General features: G+C 35.0%; 1 protein-coding gene across 4 annotated transcripts in view; it reads right to left on the bottom strand.

Moving 5' to 3' along the window:
• LOC145266488 (uncharacterized) overlaps positions 1 to 24,849 on the bottom strand; it is a 167,585-nt gene that overhangs the window by 12,767 nt on the left and 129,969 nt on the right. For 3 of the 4 annotated variants that reach the window (XM_080122207.1, XM_080122208.1, XM_080122209.1), the window contains 5 exons: positions 20,222 to 20,375; positions 16,799 to 16,960; positions 15,677 to 15,846; positions 8,729 to 8,809; positions 1,583 to 1,660 (listed from right to left, as the gene is read on the bottom strand). In XM_080122207.1, coding sequence (XP_079978333.1) covers positions 1,583 to 1,660; positions 8,729 to 8,809; positions 15,677 to 15,846; positions 16,799 to 16,960; positions 20,222 to 20,375 — 645 coding nt within the window. The remainder of the gene's footprint in view (positions 1 to 1,582; positions 1,661 to 8,728; positions 8,810 to 15,676; positions 15,847 to 16,798; positions 16,961 to 20,221; positions 20,376 to 24,849) is intronic. The other variant, XM_080122210.1, reaches the window with a different exon arrangement.

Below are 24,849 nucleotides of genomic sequence, written 5' to 3'. Positions count from 1 at the left end.
CACCGTATTCCAAAATCATCTTACACCAGAACTTTATTAACATTTAACTATGAATTTACTATAAGTTATCCTTAGAATAGTAAAAATGAAGAGATAGGTCAAACAAGACGTTATAGTCTGCAATAAGTGGTTTATCCAGAAAAAGTGCTGCTGTCACTGGGAAACGAACGTTTGATTCAGTCCCAAATTCTTTCTTTCTATTTAAAATGTGATATGACAATTCAGCACGTCTGCAATACTATGTGGTGACCACGTTTTTGGTTTTCAGTTTGGAAACTATTATTATGAGAACACATTTATTTTATAATCAATCTACATCACTTTTCTCAAACCACCTCATTTTTATTGATACTGGTTAAATAACATTGATTAGAGATTTTCAATTGCACAAATGACCATGTGGCCAGACGGTGAATCTAATTGGTGATCTGGTGACCAAGGTTTTCTCAGATATTGCTCCAAATTTCTGCAATGTTGGATAGCTTCGTGAAAGAGGATTCTTGACATCTAGAAATGATGTTATTAATAGGATCAATTAACACTTTGGCAAGAGTTGTTGATCCATTTATTGTGTTATTAATGAAGATCAGGCAGTAGAATTTCCTATAGAATTAACTACAATCGCTTGGAATGCCACATAACCTAATATTTAAGGAAAACTTATATTATTAAGAAATTTTGATTTAACTAAGCTGCATAATGGCACACGATTAGCAATAAAATTTGTGAAAACTAATCTTCTGGAAGTCATTATAATAACTGAAAATTTTAAAGATGAAACTGTGCTAATTCCTCAGATTCTCCTTATTCCTTCTGACATGCCATTCATGTTCAAGCGTTTACAATTCCCAATAAAAATTTGTTTTGCCATGTCTATAAATAAAACGCAAGGACAAAGCCTCAAAGTTGGTTTACCTAACATTCAGACACCTTGCTTTTCTCATGGTCAGTCGTATGTTGATTGCTCACGCATTGGAAGTCCTGAAAACTCTCAATTTACAGATGTTAAAAGTCACACTCAAAATGTTTATGTGGAGGCTCTTCAAAATTAATGCTACAGGTACATTTACGAGTGTTCATATAAGCACTGCTGAAAACTAAATTTTAATTATTTCATTAACAGAATAGATTACCAATGCCATCTTTATATATATTATACATTAAATAGTTAAAACAAAAGGAGATTTAACAGTTTTCAGATATGCACTATGATATCAAATCATAATTGTAATTATTACATGATATTTTAAAAGAAGAAAGAATAAACTAAAAAAGATGAAACCAGAAAAGAGGATTAGGGCTACTGGCGAGATTTATATAAAATAAAACGCACCTACTGACCTTACTTCATGGAGATGTCGAAAAAGAAGCCATTATGAATTAATGTTTCGTTTAATCAATAAGATATATATGTTTGAGGACGGAATATCCAAATACATCGAATACAAGCTGGCAACGCCGGGTAATTCAGCTAGTATTCTATATTGCACTAAATGTTACACACAGCATTACACAACGGTAATAAAACAGATTTTACAAGGAGGCATTATTTACCAAATGCACCGACTGTAATTACACGTACGTGTTCTTATTCTGGAACTGGAAGTTGACATCGACTCCGTACTCAAAAAGAAATTCCAAAATATCTTTTGATTTTGACCTGAAAAAAAAAAAAAAAAGAGAAAAAAGGAAATTAGTCTCATAAGATATGCAAATAAATTATTAATTTTTCTTTACTCATTTTTATGAGCATTTAGTAATTTTTAATTGCCTCCGCATATGAGATTATGTTTTCGGTTCATTGTGTTGTCATAGGTTTATCTGTTTCTGTACAGCTGAGTGCCCACATCGCTTGATTAATAGTTATAAAACTTTGTCAAAATATCTACCACAGCCTATTTTAGAACTGCTTTCATTTTGGCACATTCAGGTCATATAAAGGAAAAAGCTTAAGTGATAGTTTGGAGATAATGTCGATTCTATTAATCATAATATTAATCATAATATTAATCATAATATTAATAATAATGACTCGGTTTGTATTGTAATTAATAAAGCCTGGAATCTTATATTACATTGACCTTTGATTTTGATCACGAAGAATTCGAAATTTTAATTTTGGATTTTTAAAAATTTGATGCATCCAACTGATGCAAAATGTTAATTTAATCATTTAAATAGTTTTCTTTATAATCAATGTTTTCGTGACATCAAGGGTATTTTATGGGAAAGTAATGTTCAGATAAGATTTTGATCAATCTTTACGTTGTCAAGTGGAGGCTTACATCTCACAACAGACTTATTCTTTTGTTAATAAAAACAAAATCTAATATATAAAAGGCTATACGTCTGTCTCCATATTTTCAAACTGTATCTTTTCCAAAACTAAAAGTCGCAGGGCGGCGCCAAATGCTTCAAATGATTGGATTTTTTATGGACCGTCTCTTTAAGGGTCTTTCACCGGTTAAAATAGTTTCAAGGGGTAAAAATGAAAAAATCGTTTTACAATTTCTACATTCATATTAGTTTATTTGTAATTTTTAATTTTTAATCAGTTCCTGTACGTGTCACGTGGGTACACTGGTAACGTCACCAGCTTTGAACTCAGCAGTTTTGCTTTCGGTTTCGATTCTAGCTGATGGTACCTAAATACTGTTTTTTTTTTACTTTTGAAATTACGACTATATAATAATATATACAAAATCTGGACAAATTAAAACATATTTAAGCGTATTTTACGACCGAGACAACCCGGAACCCCCTCCCCACTAGTTCATTATGAAGTGAATACCAATGTCATTTACATATGCCCATTCGTGTTACTCTAATATGGTAATATGATAATATGATATTATGATATATGATATATGATAAGGCGATATTTAGTAATATGATATTTGATAATCTAATTTACTCACTATGTCCGTCTGTCTATTTGTCTGTCTGTCTCTATTTTCAAACTCTATCTCTTCCGAAACTAAAAGTCGCAGAGCGGCGCTAGGGGGCGCAAATGATTAGATTTTTTACGGACAGTTCTCTTATTGGTCTTTAGAAGATTAAAATAATTTTTCAGGGGTCAAAAATGGGTAAAATTTGAAAAAAAATCGTTATACATTGTGTACATTCATTTTGGCTTATTTTATACGCGTTCACATGCGTGTCACCTTAATACAGTGGTAACTTCACCACCTTTGAGTTTTACAGTTTTGCTTTAGGTTTCGATTCTAGCTGATGGCACCCAAATACATTTTTTTTACTTTAGAAATTACAACTCTTTAATCCAACATATAAAAAGGTATATATCTGTCTTTCAAACTTTATTTCCTCTGAAACCAATCGTAGCAGCATGGCGCTAGGGGCCTAAAATGATTGGATTATTTACGGACAGTTCTTTTATGGTTCTATACCCGGCTAAAATAGTTTTTAAGGGTTTACAAATGGGTCAAAATTGAAAACGTCGTTATAAATTTTGTACATTCATATTAGTTTATTTTTAATTTTTAATTTTTAATTAGTTCATGTTGGTACGGTGGTAACGTCACCAGCTTCGAATGCTACAGTTTTGCTTTCGGTTTCGAGTCTAGCTGATAGCACCCAAATACTTTTTTTAACTTTTGAAATCACGTCTCTATAATAATATATGCAAAATCTAGACAAAATAAAATATCATATTTAAGCGTATTTTTTCGACCGGACAAAGCCCCCCCCCCACCCGCTAGTATAATAATACGATATTTAGTAATCTACACATACAAAGCTATGTTTGTCTGTCTTCCCGTCTGTTAGTCTGTATGTCTGTCTCCATATTTTCAAACTCGATTGACTTTGAAAATATGTTTCCGAAACTAAAAGTCGCAGAGCGATGCTAGGGGCCTCAAATGATTGGATTTTTTATGAACCATTCTTTTATGGGTCTTTAACCGGTTAAAATAGTTTTAAGGGGTCAACAAAAGGTCAAAATTGAAAAAATCGTAATACATTTTGTACATTCATCTTAGTTTATTTTTGAATTTGTTCATATATGTGTCACGTTGGTACTGTGGTAACGTCACCAGCTTTGAATGTAGTTAATATCATAAGTTAACTAAAATAGCATAGTTAATCGTATTTTACGACCGGAACCGCCGCTAGTATGATATATGATATATGATATCATCATCATCATCATCATCATCATCATCATAATCAATGGTGTGTTGGGCAGCATCAAACCTCCTTCACCTCCGCCTATCCTGAACCAGCGTAGCCAGTGAACAGCATGAATGCTGCATAGCTTTCCTCTCCCTTTCCGCCGTTCTTCTCAAAGTTGCTTTCGGCCTTCCTCTCTTCGTTTTGCATTTAGGGTCCAGTGTAATGTTGTTTTAGAATTGATTGTGGGTCTTTCCGGAGCACATTCCCAATCTACCTCCATCGCCGTTTTCTGATGATTAGACCCATATGTTCTTGATGGCATCTCTTTAGCTGGTCTTCATTTGAGATCTTCTCAGGTCAGAATATCCTCAATATTCGTCGAAGGCAGGTGGTCTGGAAGGATTGAAGATTGACGAAACATTAGTTGTTCAGGCATATCCTGCAAATCTGAAACCAATTCCTTAAGTCGCTGATAAAGGCAGCCTTTACCTGTGTTGTCCCTCAGTCACTGTGTATCATAACGCATCTTTAAAGGAATTTCCTTTAGTTTAGTCTTGGTGAGTGCCGTCACCAGGTGATAGTCACTGCCAACATCTGCACTCCGCTTGACTTTCACATCTAGCAGGGAGCGTCTCCACATATCGCTGATCATCAAATAATCAATCTGGTTCCTGTTTCTTCCATTTGGTGAGCTCCAGTGCATGTGGATGTCTCGATGCGTGAAGAGGCCCCGCCCTCTATCACCAAATTGTTCATGACACAGAACTCCACCAGTGTCTCGCCATTATCGTTCCTGGTCCCCAACCCATGCTTTCCCATGATTCTCTCTAAGTCGGCGTTGTCATTGCCAACATTGGCATCGAGGTCCCCCATGATGATAATTTTGTCGTTGCATGATGTTATCTCCATCTCTTTCTGCAGTTGACTATAAAAGTCATCCTTGTCTCTTTCGCTACTGTCGTTGGTTGGCGCGTAGCATTGGATGATGCTGATGTTGATATGTTTGCCTTTCAGTCTCGCACAAATTAATCTGTTATTACGGGCTTCCATTCTGGCAGAATTCGCTCTACACCTTTCTTGATGATGATAGCAACTCCCTCAAGATGTAGGTTGTCATCTCTTCCAGAGTAGAAGACGGTTTCTCCAGTGGTGGTTTTCAACCTTTCAGATCCAGTCCATCTGCTCTCACTCACTCACATGAAGGTTAAAACGTCTCCTCTCAGAGGTTACCTGCAAGCTTGCCCGTCTCGCACATTGTTCTTATATTCCAATGCCCTTGTCTGATCTTGGTTTTCGTGGTGTTAAGGTCCTCCCTCATCCTACTGTTAATGTCCTCTCGGCTTTGGCTACTAGCATTCATACGAGTTTCACTTGACTCAGAAGGCTCCCTACACGCTGAAGTAGGGGTTCTCTTTGTTGCCTTCTTGGATTACCACCTTGTCGCGGTGAAGGAGTTAGAGTGTTTCAATGATTCCTAGAGCTATGCTGGCGGGAGCGAAAGCTCCTGGCAGGACCACCCTTGCCAGAAAGGTCGACGGATAGAAAGCAGACAAAGAGTGATCCCTGGATTTCCAGGTTGGGGGTTGAGCATAGGGCTAACGACCCTTTCTTAAAAAACAAATATGTTACAGAAACGGCAACGAAGAGATAATCTATATATTATTATGATAGCATGTGTGTTATTTTCTGTGTCGCGCTTACATCCGGGTCGTTTAATTGTTATGTACTTCTATTTCTTGCCATACTTTTACCAAAAACTTTTCATAAGTTTTGGTTTGAGTTTCGATTATATCTGATGGCACTTAAGTCATCTATTTTTTATGAATAATTTTATCAAGAATTCTTCATTACCTTTGGTTTCGGTTTCAATTATAACTCATGGCACTTCAGTAATCTATTTTTTTTATAAAGAATTTTATCAAGAATTCTTCATAAGTTTTGGTTTCAGTTTAGATTATGGCTGGCGGAACTCAAGTTATATATATATATATATATATATATATATATATATATATATATATATATATTTCTTTTTTTCATAAGTTTTTATTTCGGTTTAGATTCAAGCTAATGCACCCAAGTCATATGGACATATTTTTTTATTTTTGAAATTGCAACTTTATAATATATAAAAATCGATAGAACATTAACTCTATAATAATATATACGAAATCTGCAAGAATTAAAATATCATGTTTCAACGTACTTTACGACTGGGCTTTGCCGGGCGTCCGTGCTAGCTTAGATAAAAACGTTTCAGTTTTAACAAAAAAGGTACAATAATATCATAGCGCCTCCGCACTGAATGCCAACACCAATATATTACATATGGATGAATCCCCTGGGGAATTTCCACAGGTCGCGCTAGTGATAATATGATTATGATAATATGATCATGATGATGCGATCTATAGTAATATAATATATTTTAATATAACATATGATAATGTGACATTTGATAATGTGATAGATGATAATACAATATATAGTTATATGATATAGGATATTATTATATATAGTAATCTAATTTATAAAATCACTATGCCTTTCTGTCTGGCTTCATTTTTTCAGTGAGATGGGGTGAATGATTGCATTTTCTGTGGACCGTTTTTTTTTCTGATCTTTTTTTATCCGACAAAAATAGCAGTTAAGGGGTTAACATTAAATAAAATTGGAACTTCGCAGGCGTAAGTGGACTAAACTGTTTTGTATCCATCTGACAATAGCTCAATCAGTGCCGACTTAGGCTGGAACGTTATATATTTTGGTTTCTATACTAGCTGATGACACCCACGTCATATTTTTTTTTATTTATTCGTATTGTTGAAATCACTACCAAATATCTCTATCTCTACTATTATATAAAAATCACTTTATATAAGTGCGTGTGTTTCTTTCTCATAGGTTCCGAAACGGCTGAGCCTATCTTTTGCAAATTTCACACAAAGCTAATTTATATATCTGACAGTGTTCTTAGATATGTTTTGTACATAAATTCACCCAATAAATATCGAAAATCGAAAAAAATAGGATCTTAAAAATAGTATTTCTGTCTTATAGATAAAAATGAATAATTTTTACAAGGGAATATTTTACGTTACACCAACAGGAGAGATAAAATTTCAGCAAATGATTTCTTCTTAAAAAGCAAATTAATGATATTCTGATCAAATGTCTCATTGTTAAAACCCGGGTGGACTTCATCATTTTATTTAAACTTTTTGGTATTAATGAGTCCAAATATGTAAATGAGTAAAAGAAAAGTACCATTTAAAATCACCGCAAATCATTTCTTTGTTCGCATATTTTAAAACTAAACATTAACCAGAAGTGACTTTTCCAGAGAATTCACCGTTAAACCAAAATCTCAGCTGACGTGATATTGTAAACAAACACAGACGGAATTTGATGAATAACATTACCATTATTATTTGTTTTATTTATTTATTTTTTTACTTCTTTGCGAATTAGTCCACCGGGGAAATTATCCCTCGTAACACATAATAATCAATAGAGGATTGATTGTATAATAATGAATACGCCATCTGCATAAATAAAAACAATCATGTTTAAGCGTATTGTACGACCGGACAACGCCGGGCTGCCAGCTAGTTGTGTATAATATAATATATAATAATCGATAGAGAATTGACTCTATAATAATAAATATGAAGTCTACATAACTTAAAATACCGTACTTTGGAGTAATTGCGCCAAATCCGGAGGTAATTTCGCCAACTAAAAAAAAGTGCTATTTATATGCGTGGTTGCCAAAAAGCACTTTAAACTAGTTAGCGCAATTACCTCAGACTTGGCGCAATTACCCTAAAGTACGGTATTATATTTAAGCATATTTTACGATTAGGCAAGATATTATAGTATATGATAATATGATATATGATAATATGATGTATGGTAATATGATGTATGGTATTTGGATATAGAGTAATACGATATATAGTAATACGGTATTTGATATAGTATATAATATATATGATAATATGATGAACGTCCCTCAACAATCATCACAATGTGTAGGTTTGTGAATGATATAATAGATACTGTCGCATCATATGGAATCGGTTAAGCTTAGTTAAAACCATACCGATTGTATACCCGTTCGTAGAAGACAATACCGTGAGGTTGCTTTCCAGCTGACATGGTCGTTTAATATCTAATGTAAACAAGTTCCCGTTGTGTCATCGTCAAAAAACAAACACTACTCAAGTTGCACTTCTACCGATCATCACGGTGTTGCCGTACTGGCAACCGGCACTCATTAACCCTTATACTTGAGTAGCCTTTAGGCCTTGGTAAGCGGTGACCACTCAGTAAAAAAAATACTCATTTACGAACTAATAGTATTGATAAAGGCATGAACACGCAATTTTCTACTCGGTTACAAGTAAAATAATTGGTCAAAGACGATGAATGGTTAACAATAAGTAGAGTTCCGGCATAAATTATCACCAAAAAGTAAATTTGATACAAACGAAGCCGAACCAAATCAGCCAAAGCAAAGAATAAAAAAGTCAAACATAAAAAGATGAATACACCATCATAATTATCTCGCAAGTATTATCAAGTGAACACTTACGTCTTGATTTGTTTGCAGACAATTTCATAAAGCAGCTTTTCTGATTCGCCTTTCAGTAAACGGAACTTCTTTTCTAATAACCTATCAATAAAAATTGTAAACAACATAAATAACCTTGTTAATATATAAAACATTTCTTTGAAGTATTTGGAATATAAAATTGCATTTGATTGTAAACAATCAGGTGCTGTGTGTTACATAGTAAGGGATACAAATTTGAATAGGAAGAATAATTGATGGATTAGAGGTCAAAAGGATGACCTAAGCAAATAAACGGAAGTTGGAAAAATCATATAGTTTCAAGAAAAGAGTTGCTCTTCTTCTTTCCGTCTAGACTCTCAAGCAAAGGGGACACAATAAAATCGCCGCCTTTCTCTTTCTAATGAAGAGTGCATGTTGTAAAGCAACTCTGTATTTTGTCTGATGCAGAACTCATGTTGTAAACTCCTTCTTCGCTCCTTCTTTCTGACGCAGAGCCATTGTCGTGAAGTATATCTGCCACTGATAGACATTTTGACTTGTCAATAGAAACAATAAAATGTCCTAATCAGGAGAAACATAAACACCAAATTCTACATTTGTCATAAAAAACAACAAAATAAACGATTCCCATTTAAATCACAAAACACCATTCTTCATTCTACTCGTATGAGATACTTAGTCATGTCTTTTGACTCCTGGCTTACAAGCAATGTAAGTTGTATATGTTTTCTTTGGAATAACACACTTTCTTTATATCTTATACAAGTTTTATTGTTATCATGTTCACTCCTTCATTTACTGAAATGAATTATGATACACAAGGCGACAAATTTGTCAATCTCATTATTACCACTTCACCCGTCAAAAGTGCAAACAACATCAATTTTCCAGCTAAAGATTTGCATCATTAACTTATGTTTTAAACAGTCATTTTGATTGGTAAATAAAGGTGATGGATTACGAGATTCAAAATTACCATCAATGAAAAACACGTCATACCTCGATTGTTTTGCAAATTATTAAAAAATAATTGCTTTCATTTTTTTCTCCTTCTCGTAAACATCAAACATGAATGTGTTTTTGAAATTATTAGAGGCAAACTATAAGCAGACAATTTGAAAAATAGTTTCGCTGATGAAATAACCGTATAAAAAATTGAAAAAAAATCCTTTGAAGTCCAATAAAGTCTCAACGACGAGAGAAACACTTGTTCAGACACACTGGAACAACACTGGAACAACACTAATCAAACGACTAAAAATATTCTGACAATTGCACGAATTACTTGTCTACCTCGTCGTTGTTTGAACAGAAAAGTTTGAGTGCCATCTGAGGGTCAGAGATAACAGCAGGACAGCAATATTTAAATAAAGACGTGTCCAGGGAAACAACCTCAATTAGGCCAGACGCACGCAATGTAAATAGGTATAGCGTAGCGAGCCTTTCGTCTATCCATTTGTCTGTCATGCTCTCTTTCTCACGTGATTAGCCTGTCTCTCTGATTTTTCTGTGATTGTTTTACTGTTTATAATAAACCTTTATTAAAAACTAAAGATCAGTATTTGAGTGATTGTATCCACGAACAATAAAGTACCTGGGATTCCGACGACGTCGCGGTTTATACATGCACCGATAAGACCCCTCAAGGTGTTACTCAAACTTGTCAACCCAGGCGCCGGTTATTTATATATAACAGCTGTTGCCATTTTATTTAATTAATTTGGAATTCTATTTGAGATGTTGTATAATTTATTTTATATAATTATTTGTAGACTATTATCTTCATCTTCTTATTGTTTCATGATGTTTCAACCAATTATTCATCTGGCCTTCGTCAGGTCTTAAACCGCGACGGAATAGGAATGTAAAATCCATCCGACTACATCCAAAGCAATTACTGCCTTCCATAGTTGTTGTCACCTCACCACGCCTTGGCCAACTAATCCTCTGACCACCTGACGAAGGCCAGAGGAATAATTGTCCGAAACGTCGTAAAACAACACCTAAAAGATGAGGATAATAGTCCGCAATTAAATAAAATAAGCATATCTCGCTTTATAACACAAGCAAATTACTAACACTACAAAACTTAAGGGACTGCCTTATCCCTCTTATATTTAGTCACTTGACAAACAAAACATGACGGTCGCTTGGAATTCGGTAAGTATTCATATCTATTATCACAAGAACACAATACATTTTCAACAAAGCTCTCGTGTTTCAGCGTTACATAATATCACGTGTCGTCAAACCACTAATGAAAATGAAATCCAAATAAGCATACGGATTTTCTTAGTTTTCGCCTGCTTTTATCTCGCTGGAGTTCGATCCCGCACTGAATTTGTTTGATAACGACACTGACACTCTAGCTTCACCATGTGTTACCAAGGAAATTTACATATTTCGACACCGTTACCCGCTTAGTAGTGATCTCTATAATGATTGGGTAATTTCTAAGTCATATTTACTTTTATTAAACGTTTATGACGTTAGTAATATAATTTCGCAAGTTGAGGCTACTTTAATCCAAAAGTATGTTTTGATTATTCGTTTCTATATACTTTGTCCAGTTCCTTATTAAGTCCCTACAGACAATAAAACATTTCCATCATTTATTGAATACTATATTGTCTATAATTTCGAAATTAACCTATGCTCAAAATAAAAGCATTTGTTTTTCCTTAATATGTCCTGACAAATTTCAAAATTAATATTTTATTAACTGAAATGAACATGAGGGTGAACGACCCGTAAAATTACTTGTGTTTTGCGTATTTGCCAACGAGATGATTAGAACGGCGTCTCAGTAACAACGAACACCAACACGACTCGTATTGTCTTTATTCTAAGCATTTGAAACAGTAAAGACAAGACATGTCGAGTTTTGCCAATCATCCGACATATCTTGCGATCAGTGATAAGAAAAACTTCTTGATAGCAAATCAAATTATTTAAATAAATTATTTTTTATATTCAATAAAAACAGGACTTGATCCGGTTTAGATGGAACTTAAAGAGAGAAACTGCTTCTACGATGTATGTGTATTTGAGTTTTGAGAAACTGTTTCTGTCATTTGTATTTGCTATTTGAAACATACTTCATGCTAGACAAATCAGAACGTTGGGATGAACTGAGGTCCAGCTAGCAAATACATCGATTTATTACTCTCACCAGTGCAGACAGGGAGGGCAACATAACTCATGAAGTGGGGATCCGAACGTTCATACAACGATGATGAGTTGATGCGGACAAGGTGAAACTGTTTTTGTTTAAAGGTGTATGTGTATCTAAGTTAAACGTAAAACGTTGTTTCTGCTATTTTGATCTACTTTTGATGAAATTTCACATTTCAATACTTTTGCGAAATTAAAAAACATCTCATATTTAAAGATTTATCGTTCTTATTTTTTTTGGGTTTCTGTTAGCAATCTGGTTGATATCAAATGGTGAGCAGTGCCCTCATCAATTTCAACTTTATATTAACATTTCAATTGTCTACTTCAAATTATATCTGTATTTGTCGGCTTTATATTGAATTTTTTAAATTTCGTAATTTGTGTCTACTTAAAATAAAATTTCGACCTTAGACAACATATCTAGAGACTACTTTTCGTTGTCACAAACACGTATATCCGTGAAAGAAAGAAAGAAAAAAAAAACGAAACAAAACAAGTCCAAACAAGTATACCAAAAAGATATGAAAACTATTGAATGAATATATTGATATGAACAAGTGAGTTTCTGTTAGAAGCAACAGCGGCAGCGAATTTTGTTTTTACCTATCGGTTTTTATTAGACAAAAGCTCAATTCAGCAGTTTATTCCAATTAATCACAGCACACACGCAAATAATGTTGAATTCTAAAATCTACTATAAAACCCAAAGCACACACCTTTTTTTCTATCCTAATCCTTTCCTTTCACAGACAATACACGTGCGTACTTAGGAGTCAAAAGATCATTGGCACGTAACACACGTATAATAAGAGACATTCGAAAACCACTATACGCTTAGCGAAGCACATACACACCGCATGCCAAATGTAACACTAAAGAGAGGCCACATCAGACCTGTAGGGTTGATGTGACGTTTCTTTTGGTTAAAAGTAATTTTTTGTTCCCGGACGATGATCGGGTTTTGAAGGAATAAAAATCATCATTAATTTTTTTTTGTCAATAAATTCCGAGCTAAGTCTGTTGTTGAGATGGCGGCGGCAAAAGTGCCTTTGTAGCGAAAAGTTCAATCACATTCTAAACTTCAAAAGCGAAAAAGAATGCATAAAATATTTTAGCCAAAATACACAGGCGTTTGATCTGAAATAGCCGAAATCATAATTGTACAAGAACCAGAGAATTGGGGATTTCACACCCGCAATTGGCAAAACTATGAGCCAAGTTTGATCTGTGAGTTTGACAGTTGTAAAAGTCGGGTTGTTTTTGATCTGAGAGAAACACACGCAGTGACTCGGCATTGTGTTTTAGAACAAAGAATAGGAAAAAATGAATTGTCCGAAATTTCAAAACAATAATACATATTTTTATGACGTATCGAGAATTGTCATTTGGTGAATCAGGTCGAACGAAAATTGAAGTTATGAAATATTTTGCTCGGATGGGAAAATGTGTTGTCCGATAAGTTCAAAGCGACAAATGCATTCTTGGTCTTTTGACGTAATCAAAATGTCTGATATAATGGAATGGCCGACAACCAGAACTTAATTCAAAGATAAACTAAAATTCCTTTGAATTATCAAAGCGAAACATGAGATCAATAGATAATTTTAAAACAAATAAAATCACGTGATTTACTTTAAGTCAAAGGAAAAATAATTTTCCTGGATATGGAAAAATTCCATTAGTAAGCCAGGGAGGAGTTAAATAATACAACGTGTAAGTTGGGCATTAATTAAAGGAGGAGTCAATCCAATTTTGGAAATGGACCAATGAAAAAGGGCCCTGTCGAAGTATAATCAACCAATGAGAAAAGGCCCCGTCGAATTATAATCAAGCAATTTGATTGGTCGATGACGAACATGGGTGTCGTCATCATTCCATAATTGTATTATAAAAGAAATGAAAAATCAGAGATTAAGTCAGAGAGTCCGGGTCTGAGATTGGGAATCAGAGTCAAAGAGAGCTAAATCGAGTTGTTCGGTCTCGGCAGAATCACCTCTCCTCTCTCTCCCCCTCGCTTGTTGCCTGATAACTCAACCCTTATAACGTGTCGATTACTTAACGAGAATTACGCAAAATCCGCGATACCGACCAGGTATTTCAACAACAGAAGCTCAGTTGTAGAACTAACTGCTTGCTTGAATTAATTGTCAACTATATGTATATGCTGTAAATACTTCTTTTATGAATTTCCGAAATATATATTATATTAACCAACCTCCGGAGTTTTGTTGCTGATGTGCGTTGATCCCTATATGTGTATATTTCTTTATTTGCCATTTGTGACACCGTATCCGTCAACGAACACCCAGAATAACTAGACGATCCACGGAGAACAGGCCTTGAGGACCGAGCATCCGAGAAGAATCCCCAACGCCTTACCGAAGAACTCACTGGGTTACGCGACGTACTAACGGTTGGCAGACCTGGTTGCCCAGTCGACATATCATAACTGTACCGACCAGGGTGCAGATCATAACTGGGCCGCGATCAGAGGTTCAAGGTCGTGTAAGACCATGTTGCAAGGTCACACAAACGCACGTACACACATGTATATAAACGCAACATTCTCTCACACTAAAAACAAAGGCCTATCTCATTTATACACACGCAATGAACATGTATACTCAATTTACCAGTACACATAAAACACCTTTCTTCATCTATAATGTTCCCCCGTTTATCTATGCTAAAATAAGATCCTTTCGTCTCTTTCAACTCCAATAAACGAAAAATCGTATTGATAATTTATGACATTAATATACGCCACCAAAACAAAGCAAAAATGTTTTACAGAATCTAAACATACCCTGCGTTCATCTTGAAATGGTGATCTATCCAAGTTGATTCCTCCAAGAAAATGGGCCTCAAGATTCGAAATAATCTTTGTGTATTTTTTATGGCACAACACAAATCAGTCCACGACGGTTTTACGAACCGACCGAGGTATGAATGTGATCCGTTTCTTGATGACTTTCTTAAATTCTATGATGATCTATGCTCAATTGTCTTTTTTTATATCCCAATAGAAAGAATTTTGAGATCTGAGTTGTGAGATACCCACCAAAATCTATTTTAAAACTGATCATACAGAGTTCAAAGTCCACTTTCAGCTAATTTTGGGACATGTTTGATGTGTAAGACATTGCCTTGCTTTGCTGTAACCAGAATTTTACAATACACAACCAGCATAGGGTTTGAAGTTCATTCTTGCGCAGTGTTTTCGACTCTGCGGAATACTATCTCTCTCGCTATCGACCAGTAGAGTGCACTCTTCTAGAAGTGCCTTCTTTAAATGCTTGGACGATTATTACTGAATATAGCGAGGTTTTCTACTGTCCCATAGTTCTTGAGGTGATGATCTACCCAGTTCTGAATACACACTATTAAAAATTTACTTTTCACATTTTAACTGATGCACGAATATGACTTACATTTTCTAGAATGAAGTTGGTAATGTTTGATGAAGTATATTCTTTGATGGAGATCAAGTCGTGTTTATAGGTTTATATTCTTTTTCCATGTTTTGTACAAATAAGGTGATAGATAAATTGAATTACTTGACTTGTTTGAAAGCCTAGCTTAAAAACAAAAGTCCGTCACTGATCACTGTCTTGGACAAATCTTTCAGTTGTCAGAAGCGACATGCCAGTATCAACTCATTTCTGTGTGCCCTTTTCTGATTTCTGATATAATTTTTTTTTTTTTTTGGTAAATTATTGAAGGATATGCGACAAAAATTATTCACATTTATAAATCGATGTTAGCCCGTAAAAAATAAAAAGAACCTACCAATAAGCGCAGGACAGGAAACCACCGGCAAGTGCCAAATACATCAGAGTCGGTAATTCGCATTTTTCTCTTAGAGCATCGGCAATTAAACCATTCGTATCCATTTTAATGAGGTAATCAATTATGTCAGATCGTCCTTGCATCGCAGAGCAGTGTATTGGTAGCAAACCCTATAAATATAGAATAAGAGTACGATTTCATTTTTGGATTTGTCACATTTATAATCTCAATGGAAAGGTAGATGCTTATCGAACGGTATTTGTTATTATACAAGAAATAAAAACAAAAAAGAACAAAAAAACAAAACAAAAAAAAACATATTTTATAATATTCTAGCTCATGACGCAGATTTTGAAAGTGGATTTAAAGTCTAAATAAAAGGCACAAATAATTATTTGGTAAAGAAAAAAACAAAGCGAAAATATTACTGGTCCATGAAGTCAGTAGGTCGAAAATCGCGATCAACAAAACAAAGGCATTGTTCAAGAAAGCTGTGATCAGAAATAATGTCGCAGCCTTTTACCTCATCACTGACTTCAATGATACGAACAAAGATTGTTTTCACAGGTTCATTAATGATGCCGAGGCGGAGAAAAAGGTCTGACAGACAGACTCGCGGAGAAAATGTAACATAACCTCAGTCGAAACCAAAAAGCATTCCTTTAATAACAAACTTACCGTCTTACATAATTTATACTAAGGGAAGCAACTCTTGTGTCGATGGAAACCCAAACAGACAAGCAAATGCCTGTTGTCTGGTTTTAAAAGAATAAAATAAAGGCTTAATTTCCTCTTTTCGTTTTCTTTCTCTTCTTTCTTTCGTTGCTTTGCCCATAGGTTAAATGAAGAGAGAGAGAGAGAGAGAGAGAGAGAGAGAGAGAGAGAGAGAGAGAGAGAGAGAGAGAGAGAGAGAGAGAGAGAGAGAGATGTGTGCCTGTCCTGGTTTAAAAATAGGAACAGAAAGTTAGTATTTCTCCGTTTCGCTTTCCTTTCCCTTTTCATTTTTTGTCTTTGGCTGGCAGGAGGAAAAAAGAAGTAACGAGAAAGAGTAAAAAGGAAATAAAAAGAAAGAGTAAAAAGAAAAAAAAATATTGCCTATAATATCTGTAATATAGGTTTTACCGTATTGTTTCGCTTTATAATGTCAGCATTTCTTTCCAGCAACAAACTGATTAATTCGAGGTTATTAAGGTATTCGTCCCTTTTCCCATAACATTTGATGTGAAGAGGGGTGTTGCCGTCGTTGTCAGTGGCATTAATGTCGGCACCGGCTTCAAGCAATATCTAAAAACAAAATCACTATAAGTTTAGAAACAATAAAAACATAAAACAACGCAACGAATAATATTAACTTCTATTCCTGAAGTGTTGCATAGATAACTGCGTAGTTTGCATAAATGTTGACGAATGATCTTAGAATGTTATTTGGACGATCAATGACGAAGATAAGGTAAAAGGGTCAGGCCCTGAATAGATCTGGAGGCACGCTAGCGTTGATCATATGAGCCTCAAACTTCTGTCCGTCAAAGAGTACTTTTACGAACCTATTAGAAAGAAACTATTTGATGCTTGAGAGGACATCTTGTGAAGTATAGCTTTATGTCAAAAGCTATAAAATTTCTTTGATATATCAACAGCTATTCTAAAAAAGAAGCTTCTGTCAGTAGATTCACTGAAAACCATATTGCTTATCACTGAGTGAAGATAGAGATCACGCATGTGTTCAGGAGTCGGTTATTCGCCCAAACTCGTGAAAATCTAACCTCTGCTCAGCTACTTTAAACTTAACAGATTGGCCAGATGATTATTTCACGTTTTCTATAAACCTTTTGTATTGGTTGTTGGCGATCATAAAGGGGCTTCAGTTTCAGAATATCTATTTCGTTTAAAGCAATGAAAATAATGGTTCCTGCGTACAGTGACAGCAGTACATGCTGAGGTGATTTTTGTTTCTGTTGGAAAGTTTTTGGAGAATATGAATCTCTCTAAACCAATTGTTAAGTAATAGATTGAGTTGAAACATTTTGAAACATCGGATGCAGAAGTAGTTTGATATGAAAGATCCGAAACTGTTCCAGTTAGCCATCGAGCAGTGATACACTGTTTTATGCTCCCAAACATTTTTTTGCTACATTTCACTTCAATCAAATTCTAAGAAATGAAGAGATCCTATTTTGAGATTAACATTTGATCTATTTATCATATTTTTGCTCTCGTCTTTTAAAGGTTTTTTTATCAGTTTGTTGAAGCTGGGGATGGAGCATCCTAATGGATACCAAATATTCACCCGCTATCTCATATATTTCAACCGAGAGATCGTTTTAAGATTCTAACCATCCTTGTAAGTGCAGTTGTTTGAATTTCTACTACACTTAGTTCACCACGTATAATTTCTACTGCACTTAGTTCACCGCGTATACATGTGTATAGCGAAATATGATTGTATATTATAAAATATTAGCGGGGCTACTAGGCGGTGCCCGGGCCATAAAAGTAAATAAAATAAAGTGTAATTTTTTAAAATGAAGGAACAGAATAAAGGGCTTCCACGTTTTTCTCATGATACTAAGGGAAACTAATTATAGACCATATTTAGACCCCCCCCCTGCGCCTAAGAACTGTGCTCCAAAATTGATAATGATCGGTCAATTAGTTTAGGCATGAATGGTCATAATACAAATATAAAACATTAATGCTGTTTTTTAAGATTGCATCTTATTGTATAGCAACAGATCCTGCTGAAATAATAATCTTAATATTTGTGTGTGTGTGTGTGTGAGAGAGAGAGAGAGAGAGAGAGAGAGAGAGAGAGAGAGAAAGAGAGAGTGTGTGTCTGTAGGCCACAGTCGGAGGACTAGCGTCTGAAAACGTAACTTACTCTAAAAATAAAAATAGATTTATAAAGAAAAAATAAAAAGTAAAAAAAGTGTGTCTGTGTGCTTACGTTACAGATTACGCAGGGCGTAGGCCACAGTCGGGAATATTTCGTATACCTTAAAATAGACTAACGGCTAGAGTCTAAAAATGTAACGTACTCTATAAATAAAAATAGATTTTAAAAAGTATAAAGTATAAATATGTGTGTATGTGTTAGAGAAGAGGAGTAACAGAGAGAGAGAGAGAGAGAGAGAGAGAGAGAGAGAGGGAGAGAGAGAGAGAGAGAGAGAGAAAGAGAGAGATTGAATATAAGTGTTTTGTTTCAAATTTAAATAAATGTAATAAATAAATAAAAGATTCCAAACACGACACAATTAAATTGTGTAAGAAATAAAAAAGAAGAAAACAAAAGACAAATGAATTGAGAATTAAAGAATAGAAAGATAAGAAGAAGAAAAAAATGTTATCGCATTCTCAGACGCAACAGAAATCGAATACACGCACAAACACATGCATGCGCAAACTAAAATGAATACCATTTGCGAAAGAAAATACGCGCAGTCAGAGAAGGGGGAAGAACACCTTTACACACAATGTGGATCCAGAGTACGGAAGCAGCAGTCCGACCGCTATGATGTATTTGTATCGCACACACACACACACACACACACACACACACACACACACACACACACACACACACACACACACACACACACACGCACACCACAACGCTTCAATTTGAAATAGAATTTTCATCGCTGAATGTCGTCGATTAAATTCACATATCTTTGGAATATCCGTGCTTTTTTTTAAGTTAGAAAGAAAACAATCAATGTAATTCGAAATAGCTTGCGTGACGTAATTCACTTGCAAACAAGTAAACAAATGATCACGAGATAAAAAAAAACTAAAAAACTGAAGGTTCATTATTAACGTTAGAAAAGAAAGTGTTTTCAACCAAATGAAAACTAATTTTGTTGGGGGAAACTTGTTTTAATTGAATACAAATGTTTCTTAGAGGTGTAATCTTTTACGACACGAACATTTGGGGAAGGATTTTCGTATTGTTTATGAGAAGTTACTTAATGAAACACAATTTGTACATAATTAATGTGATCTGTTACACGCAGGCTTGGAATAACATTTTTGGAAGTCTGTCATGCTTAAATTGAAAAATATTCATAAGAATTTATCACACTCAAGTGTGAAATAGCGTCTTGTAAGTCTGTCAAACTTTACTTTAAAATATAATTTCTGTTAGTTTATCGTACTTATGTTTGAAATAACATTTTTAGTGTTATATAACGCTTAAATTTGCAATACAATTTTCTTAGTCTTTCGCAATTAAACTTGAAGTAGTATTTTTGTTAGTTTGCCAGGCTTAAATTTTAAATAGAATTTCTCTCACACGTAAGACTGAACTATTATTGGTTTTCTGTCATGTTTAACTTCAAAATAACATTTCTGTTACACTTAAGTTGAATATAACATATTTTTAGTCCGTCATGCGAATGCTTGTAAGAGCATTAACGACGTCTGTCAGGTTTAAATTAGAAATAATATTTTCGTGGATCTGCTAGTATTTTAGGTTCGCCCACGAATTTCTGTTAGAAATATCGGACATGAAGATTGAATGGTTTTAGGGGTAATAGATAAATCTCTTACCATTGAACTTGTACTGTCCCTAGAGCGGTGTAAAGGCGTAGCACCTTTGTAATCCTTAACATCTGGGTTAACGCCTAACTGGAGGAGATTATCAATCGATTCTGTGTCACCCCAGTGCACGGCCGTGTGAAGCAAGGTACTGCCACTGACGCACCTGCAGAAAAAAAGCGAGAACAAAAACCATTCTTCGATTCAAATTCCTTGTGTAAAAAAAAAATGAAGTATAATATAAGACGATGACATTACATGCCCCCCGTATATATATATATATATATATATATATATATATATATATATATATATATATATATATATATATATATATGTATATTAGTGATATATATATATATGTATATTAGTGATATATATATATATATATATATATATATGTATATTATATATTATATATATATATGTATATTAGTGATGGGGCGCGTCCAATAGTTTTCCTGATTCCGATACAATTACCGATTCTGTACAAATTCCCGATTTCGATACAATTACCGATTCCAATTCCTATTCTTTATAATTCTCTAAATATTTAACTATAAAATTATTATTTTTCCAAGTTACCGTAAAAACATCTTTTAAATAAGCATATATTTTCTCAAACGTAAAAAAGTGGCATATATTTACTAAAACGTAAAAAAATTAGCATATATTTTCTCAAGCGTAAAAAATAATTAACATATATTTTCTCAAACAAATTAGCATATATTTTCTTAAACGTAAAAAAATTAGCATATATTTTCTCAAGCGTAAAAAAATTAGCATATATTTTCTCAAACGTAAAAAAAGCGCATATTTTTTATCAAACGTAAAAAAATTAGCATATATTTTCTCAAACGTAAAAAAAAATTAGCATATATTTTCTCAAACATAAAACAAATTAGCATATATTTTCTAAAACGTAAAAAAACACACCTGTTGTAATGATTTTAGCTTCACTGGTAGTTTAAAATCAATAAATATTTATTATTTTATTATTACTATGAGCAATAAATAAAATAAAATAAAAAACGGTAACTAAAGAAATCGTTTTTGGTATTGGAGAATACGCACACATTTTCCAATTCCGATATCGATTCCAATACCCCAAAAGTTTCGATTTGTTCGATTTGCGATTCTGTTTTCTATTAATCGTCCCAACAATAATATATATATATATATATATATATATATATATATATATATATATATACATATATATATATATATACATATATATATATATATACAGCCATGGTTAAAATTATGGAGCACCTATAAAAACTTGTATTGAATATGTGGCTTCCTTACTATCCATAACAAACCACGGAATATAGCTTGCCTTACTTTCAATTATATATGCACCTGAAATATACAGTGATCTTAGATACGTCACTATGGCTTTCTGAATAGATACACAATGCTTTGTGCCTGACTTAATTGACTGTCGTTAACTACGAATTCCGACGTACTACGTAGTCTTATTACGATAGAAACATCCCTCTCTTGCGTGCTACGTATATCCAATATATTCATTTCCTCCAAGACGGCTGCCATTGTTTGATTTGCATGTTAAATAAATAAGAAAAAAAAAAAGAATTTTTTTTGTCTCTATAACTAAATTTTACTTGACTTGAATTTTAAAAATTAATTCTACTGTATTCTCCTAAACACTAAGTCTACCCTACCCCGCAAGCTGCTACTAGCACTCATACATTACACACGCTTAATATAAATTCATTCTGTAATGCGTTATCCTATTCCTAAGCTAACACATATATAAAAAAAAGTTCTAAATTCAAAGGAAAAATATTAAACCATATCTTAACTCTTTCCAACTAACCTATTGCAAATATAGTTGCTTCCACTGCATGGACTTTTACTCACCCCCTCCTGCAGTAACAGTGTAATAGCAATGTCCCTTAATCACTTTGAGGAGTGTAATTTCTCAGTATACATAATATTTACATACTAACCCAGTAACATTAACTACCCACGTGGGGTCGCAGAAATACCTGGATTAGGACCCAGGTGCGAGGTAAACCCTCTCGATGCTGATGGACTCGTAGATCTTCCCAGGTCATCTGTCTAGGAGAAGGAAAACTCTGAAGCTAAACCATTCTTGAATGACATCCTTCCTAGAGCTGGGGACTCGAACAAATTACCGGTCTGCAAACTTAAACTGCTTAAGAAGTAGATAGGCACTGTCTATCGCCCGGCTTCCACACTCCTTCTTTGCTTATTAGTCAGGTGTAGAGGTCGAAGCACAGGGGTTCGACAGAAACACTCAGTGGTCGATCTTGTTTCCTGACTAGGGCATTGAACGCCGATTTCCCCCTCTCCCGACACATCCCATCCCCCTCTAAACTGGGCAGTTGGAAGTGCTTGAACATCATAATGCCAGTACAAGTAGATTGGGTTGACCATCGTCTGATGGGTTGAGGGTACCGGATTGACAGTTCCTGGCTGCTGTTCCCGACTGGTAGTACAGGAGCCCTAACTTTTTGGTAACGTTTAGAGCGGCTGCTTCATCAACAGTTGAATAATATCGGGATGTTTGTAGTGCCATGTCGCGCATGGAAAGGGACCCTGCACTCATCCCCGGTGGGCTTTTCTGAGGCCACAGTCCTAGTAGATGGAAGGTCAGCTGATGGTCTACTTGTGTTGCATGCCTCGTGTTCTGCATAACCAATTGTTCAGCACCCCTTACCTAACTGAAACTTAAAAAAATGACAGTACAATGTACTATTATGCTTAAACCAGGACAAAACTAAAAGAAAATCAAATTGCCCCCTTCCTTTAGGCTTGCATTTACTAACATCTATGGGCTTAGAACTAATTTAAATGATGTTGAAGCATTTCTTCTAACAAACACCCCGGATGTCTTAGCACTAAGTGAGACTAACCTACACTCCTCCATCCCCTCTAACTACTTTAACATGCCCGGATATCTCCCACTCTGCCGTAAGAACTCTGACAGACATATGCACAGGCTTGGAGTCTATATTCGAAACACCCTCCCTCTGACTAGAGAAAGAAAACTAGAATCGGACGATCAAGCCTTTATGTGCTTTAGACTTAACATGCAACATAATATTAGTTACTTTTATTTTCTCTACCGCTCTCCCTCGACCCAGGACTGTACCCTAATAAACAAAGTCTCTGACAGCATAGACACAGCACTTTCTCTCGACACTAGCGCACATGTTCATATATTTGGTGACTTCAATGTCCACCACAGTAACTGGCTTGGATTCTCTAATTACACAGACGCAGCTGGTACCACAACACATAGTTTCTCTATATCTCATTCCCTATCATAGACGGTTACATTTCCAACCCGTTTCCCTGACCAGCAAGAGCAACACGCATCACTTTTAGATCTGTTTCTGACCATAGTTCCTGATGATTGTGTTACGAACGTCCACACCCCACTTGGGAATGCTGATCATGTAGTGATAATAATTAAAATCACCCTAAACTCTAGAGCCAAAATAGAAGAGCCATTGCTCAACACAACGAGATATTATAAAAAGGCTGACTGGGAAGCTATGAGGGATCTCATTAGAGACGCCCCATGGCGAAATATCTTTTCACTTCCTGCTGAACAGTGCGTAAATGAGACCACTGAATGGTTCGAAATAGCAATTAAAGCACATGTCCCCACGCGGAAATTTTATAGCAAGTCCCACTCTCCCCAATGGTTTACTTTCACATGTGCAGCTGCCATCGCACAAAGGCAGCACGCATACCACAGATTTAACCGACATAAATCCAGTTCAAACAGACAAAAGTATATAGAAGCCAGAAATAACTGTAAGAAAGAAATAGTGACAGCTAAGAGAGAATTTACTGAAACCTCCCAAAACGCATCGAAGCTCAGAAATTAGGAACCCATGACTTCTGGAAAATCTACAACAGTGTAAATAATGAGCAATCAACAATTCCCCCACTATCCAACAATCATGAAGTTATTTGCTCAGCAACAGAGAAGGCTAACATGCTTACCAGTCGGTTTGCCTCCAACTCCATACTAGACCATGCTAACCACCCTATTCCAGACTTTCCTTTGCGGATAGACGCCACACTTTACGATCTCGAAATCATCCCTTCTCAGGTGCATGCCATTATAAAAAATCTTGACACTGCAAAAGCATGTGGACCTGATCTCATCCCGGCTGTGTCATTAAAAAAGTGCTCCGCCGAAGTAGCTCCAATCCTCTTCAAACTTTATAACAAATGCCTTAATGATCTTGCTTTCCTGCCTGCTGGAAAACTGATTCTGTAGTACCAGTTTTCAAGAATTCTGGCGAAAGAACTGACCCAGCAAATTACCGCCCCATTAGCCTCCTCCCACTTTTTGCCAAAATATTTGAGTCCATAATTAACCAAGCTCTAGTCCATCACCTTACAGATGCTAAACTTCTTTCCAACTAACAATATGGATTTAGGCAAGCCCGTTCCACAGCAGACATTCTAACTGTAATCTCTGAGGGTATATACCATAGGTATATACTATATAGGCCTTTGGCAAAATGGTCTTCTCAGGATAATCAGATAATACGGTATCACTGGAAGAATACTTAACATAATTAAATCCTTCTTAGATAAGAGAAAAATCCGGCTTGTCCTCGATGGCC

The sequence above is a fragment of the Euprymna scolopes genome, chromosome 41, assembly GCF_053919585.1.
Source record: "Euprymna scolopes isolate OS-2025 chromosome 41, ASM5391958v1, whole genome shotgun sequence".
Lineage (NCBI taxonomy): Eukaryota > Metazoa > Mollusca > Cephalopoda > Sepiida > Sepiolidae > Euprymna > Euprymna scolopes.
The sequence above is the reverse complement of the archived record's forward strand: the minus strand, read 5'-3'. Positions and strand labels throughout refer to the sequence as shown.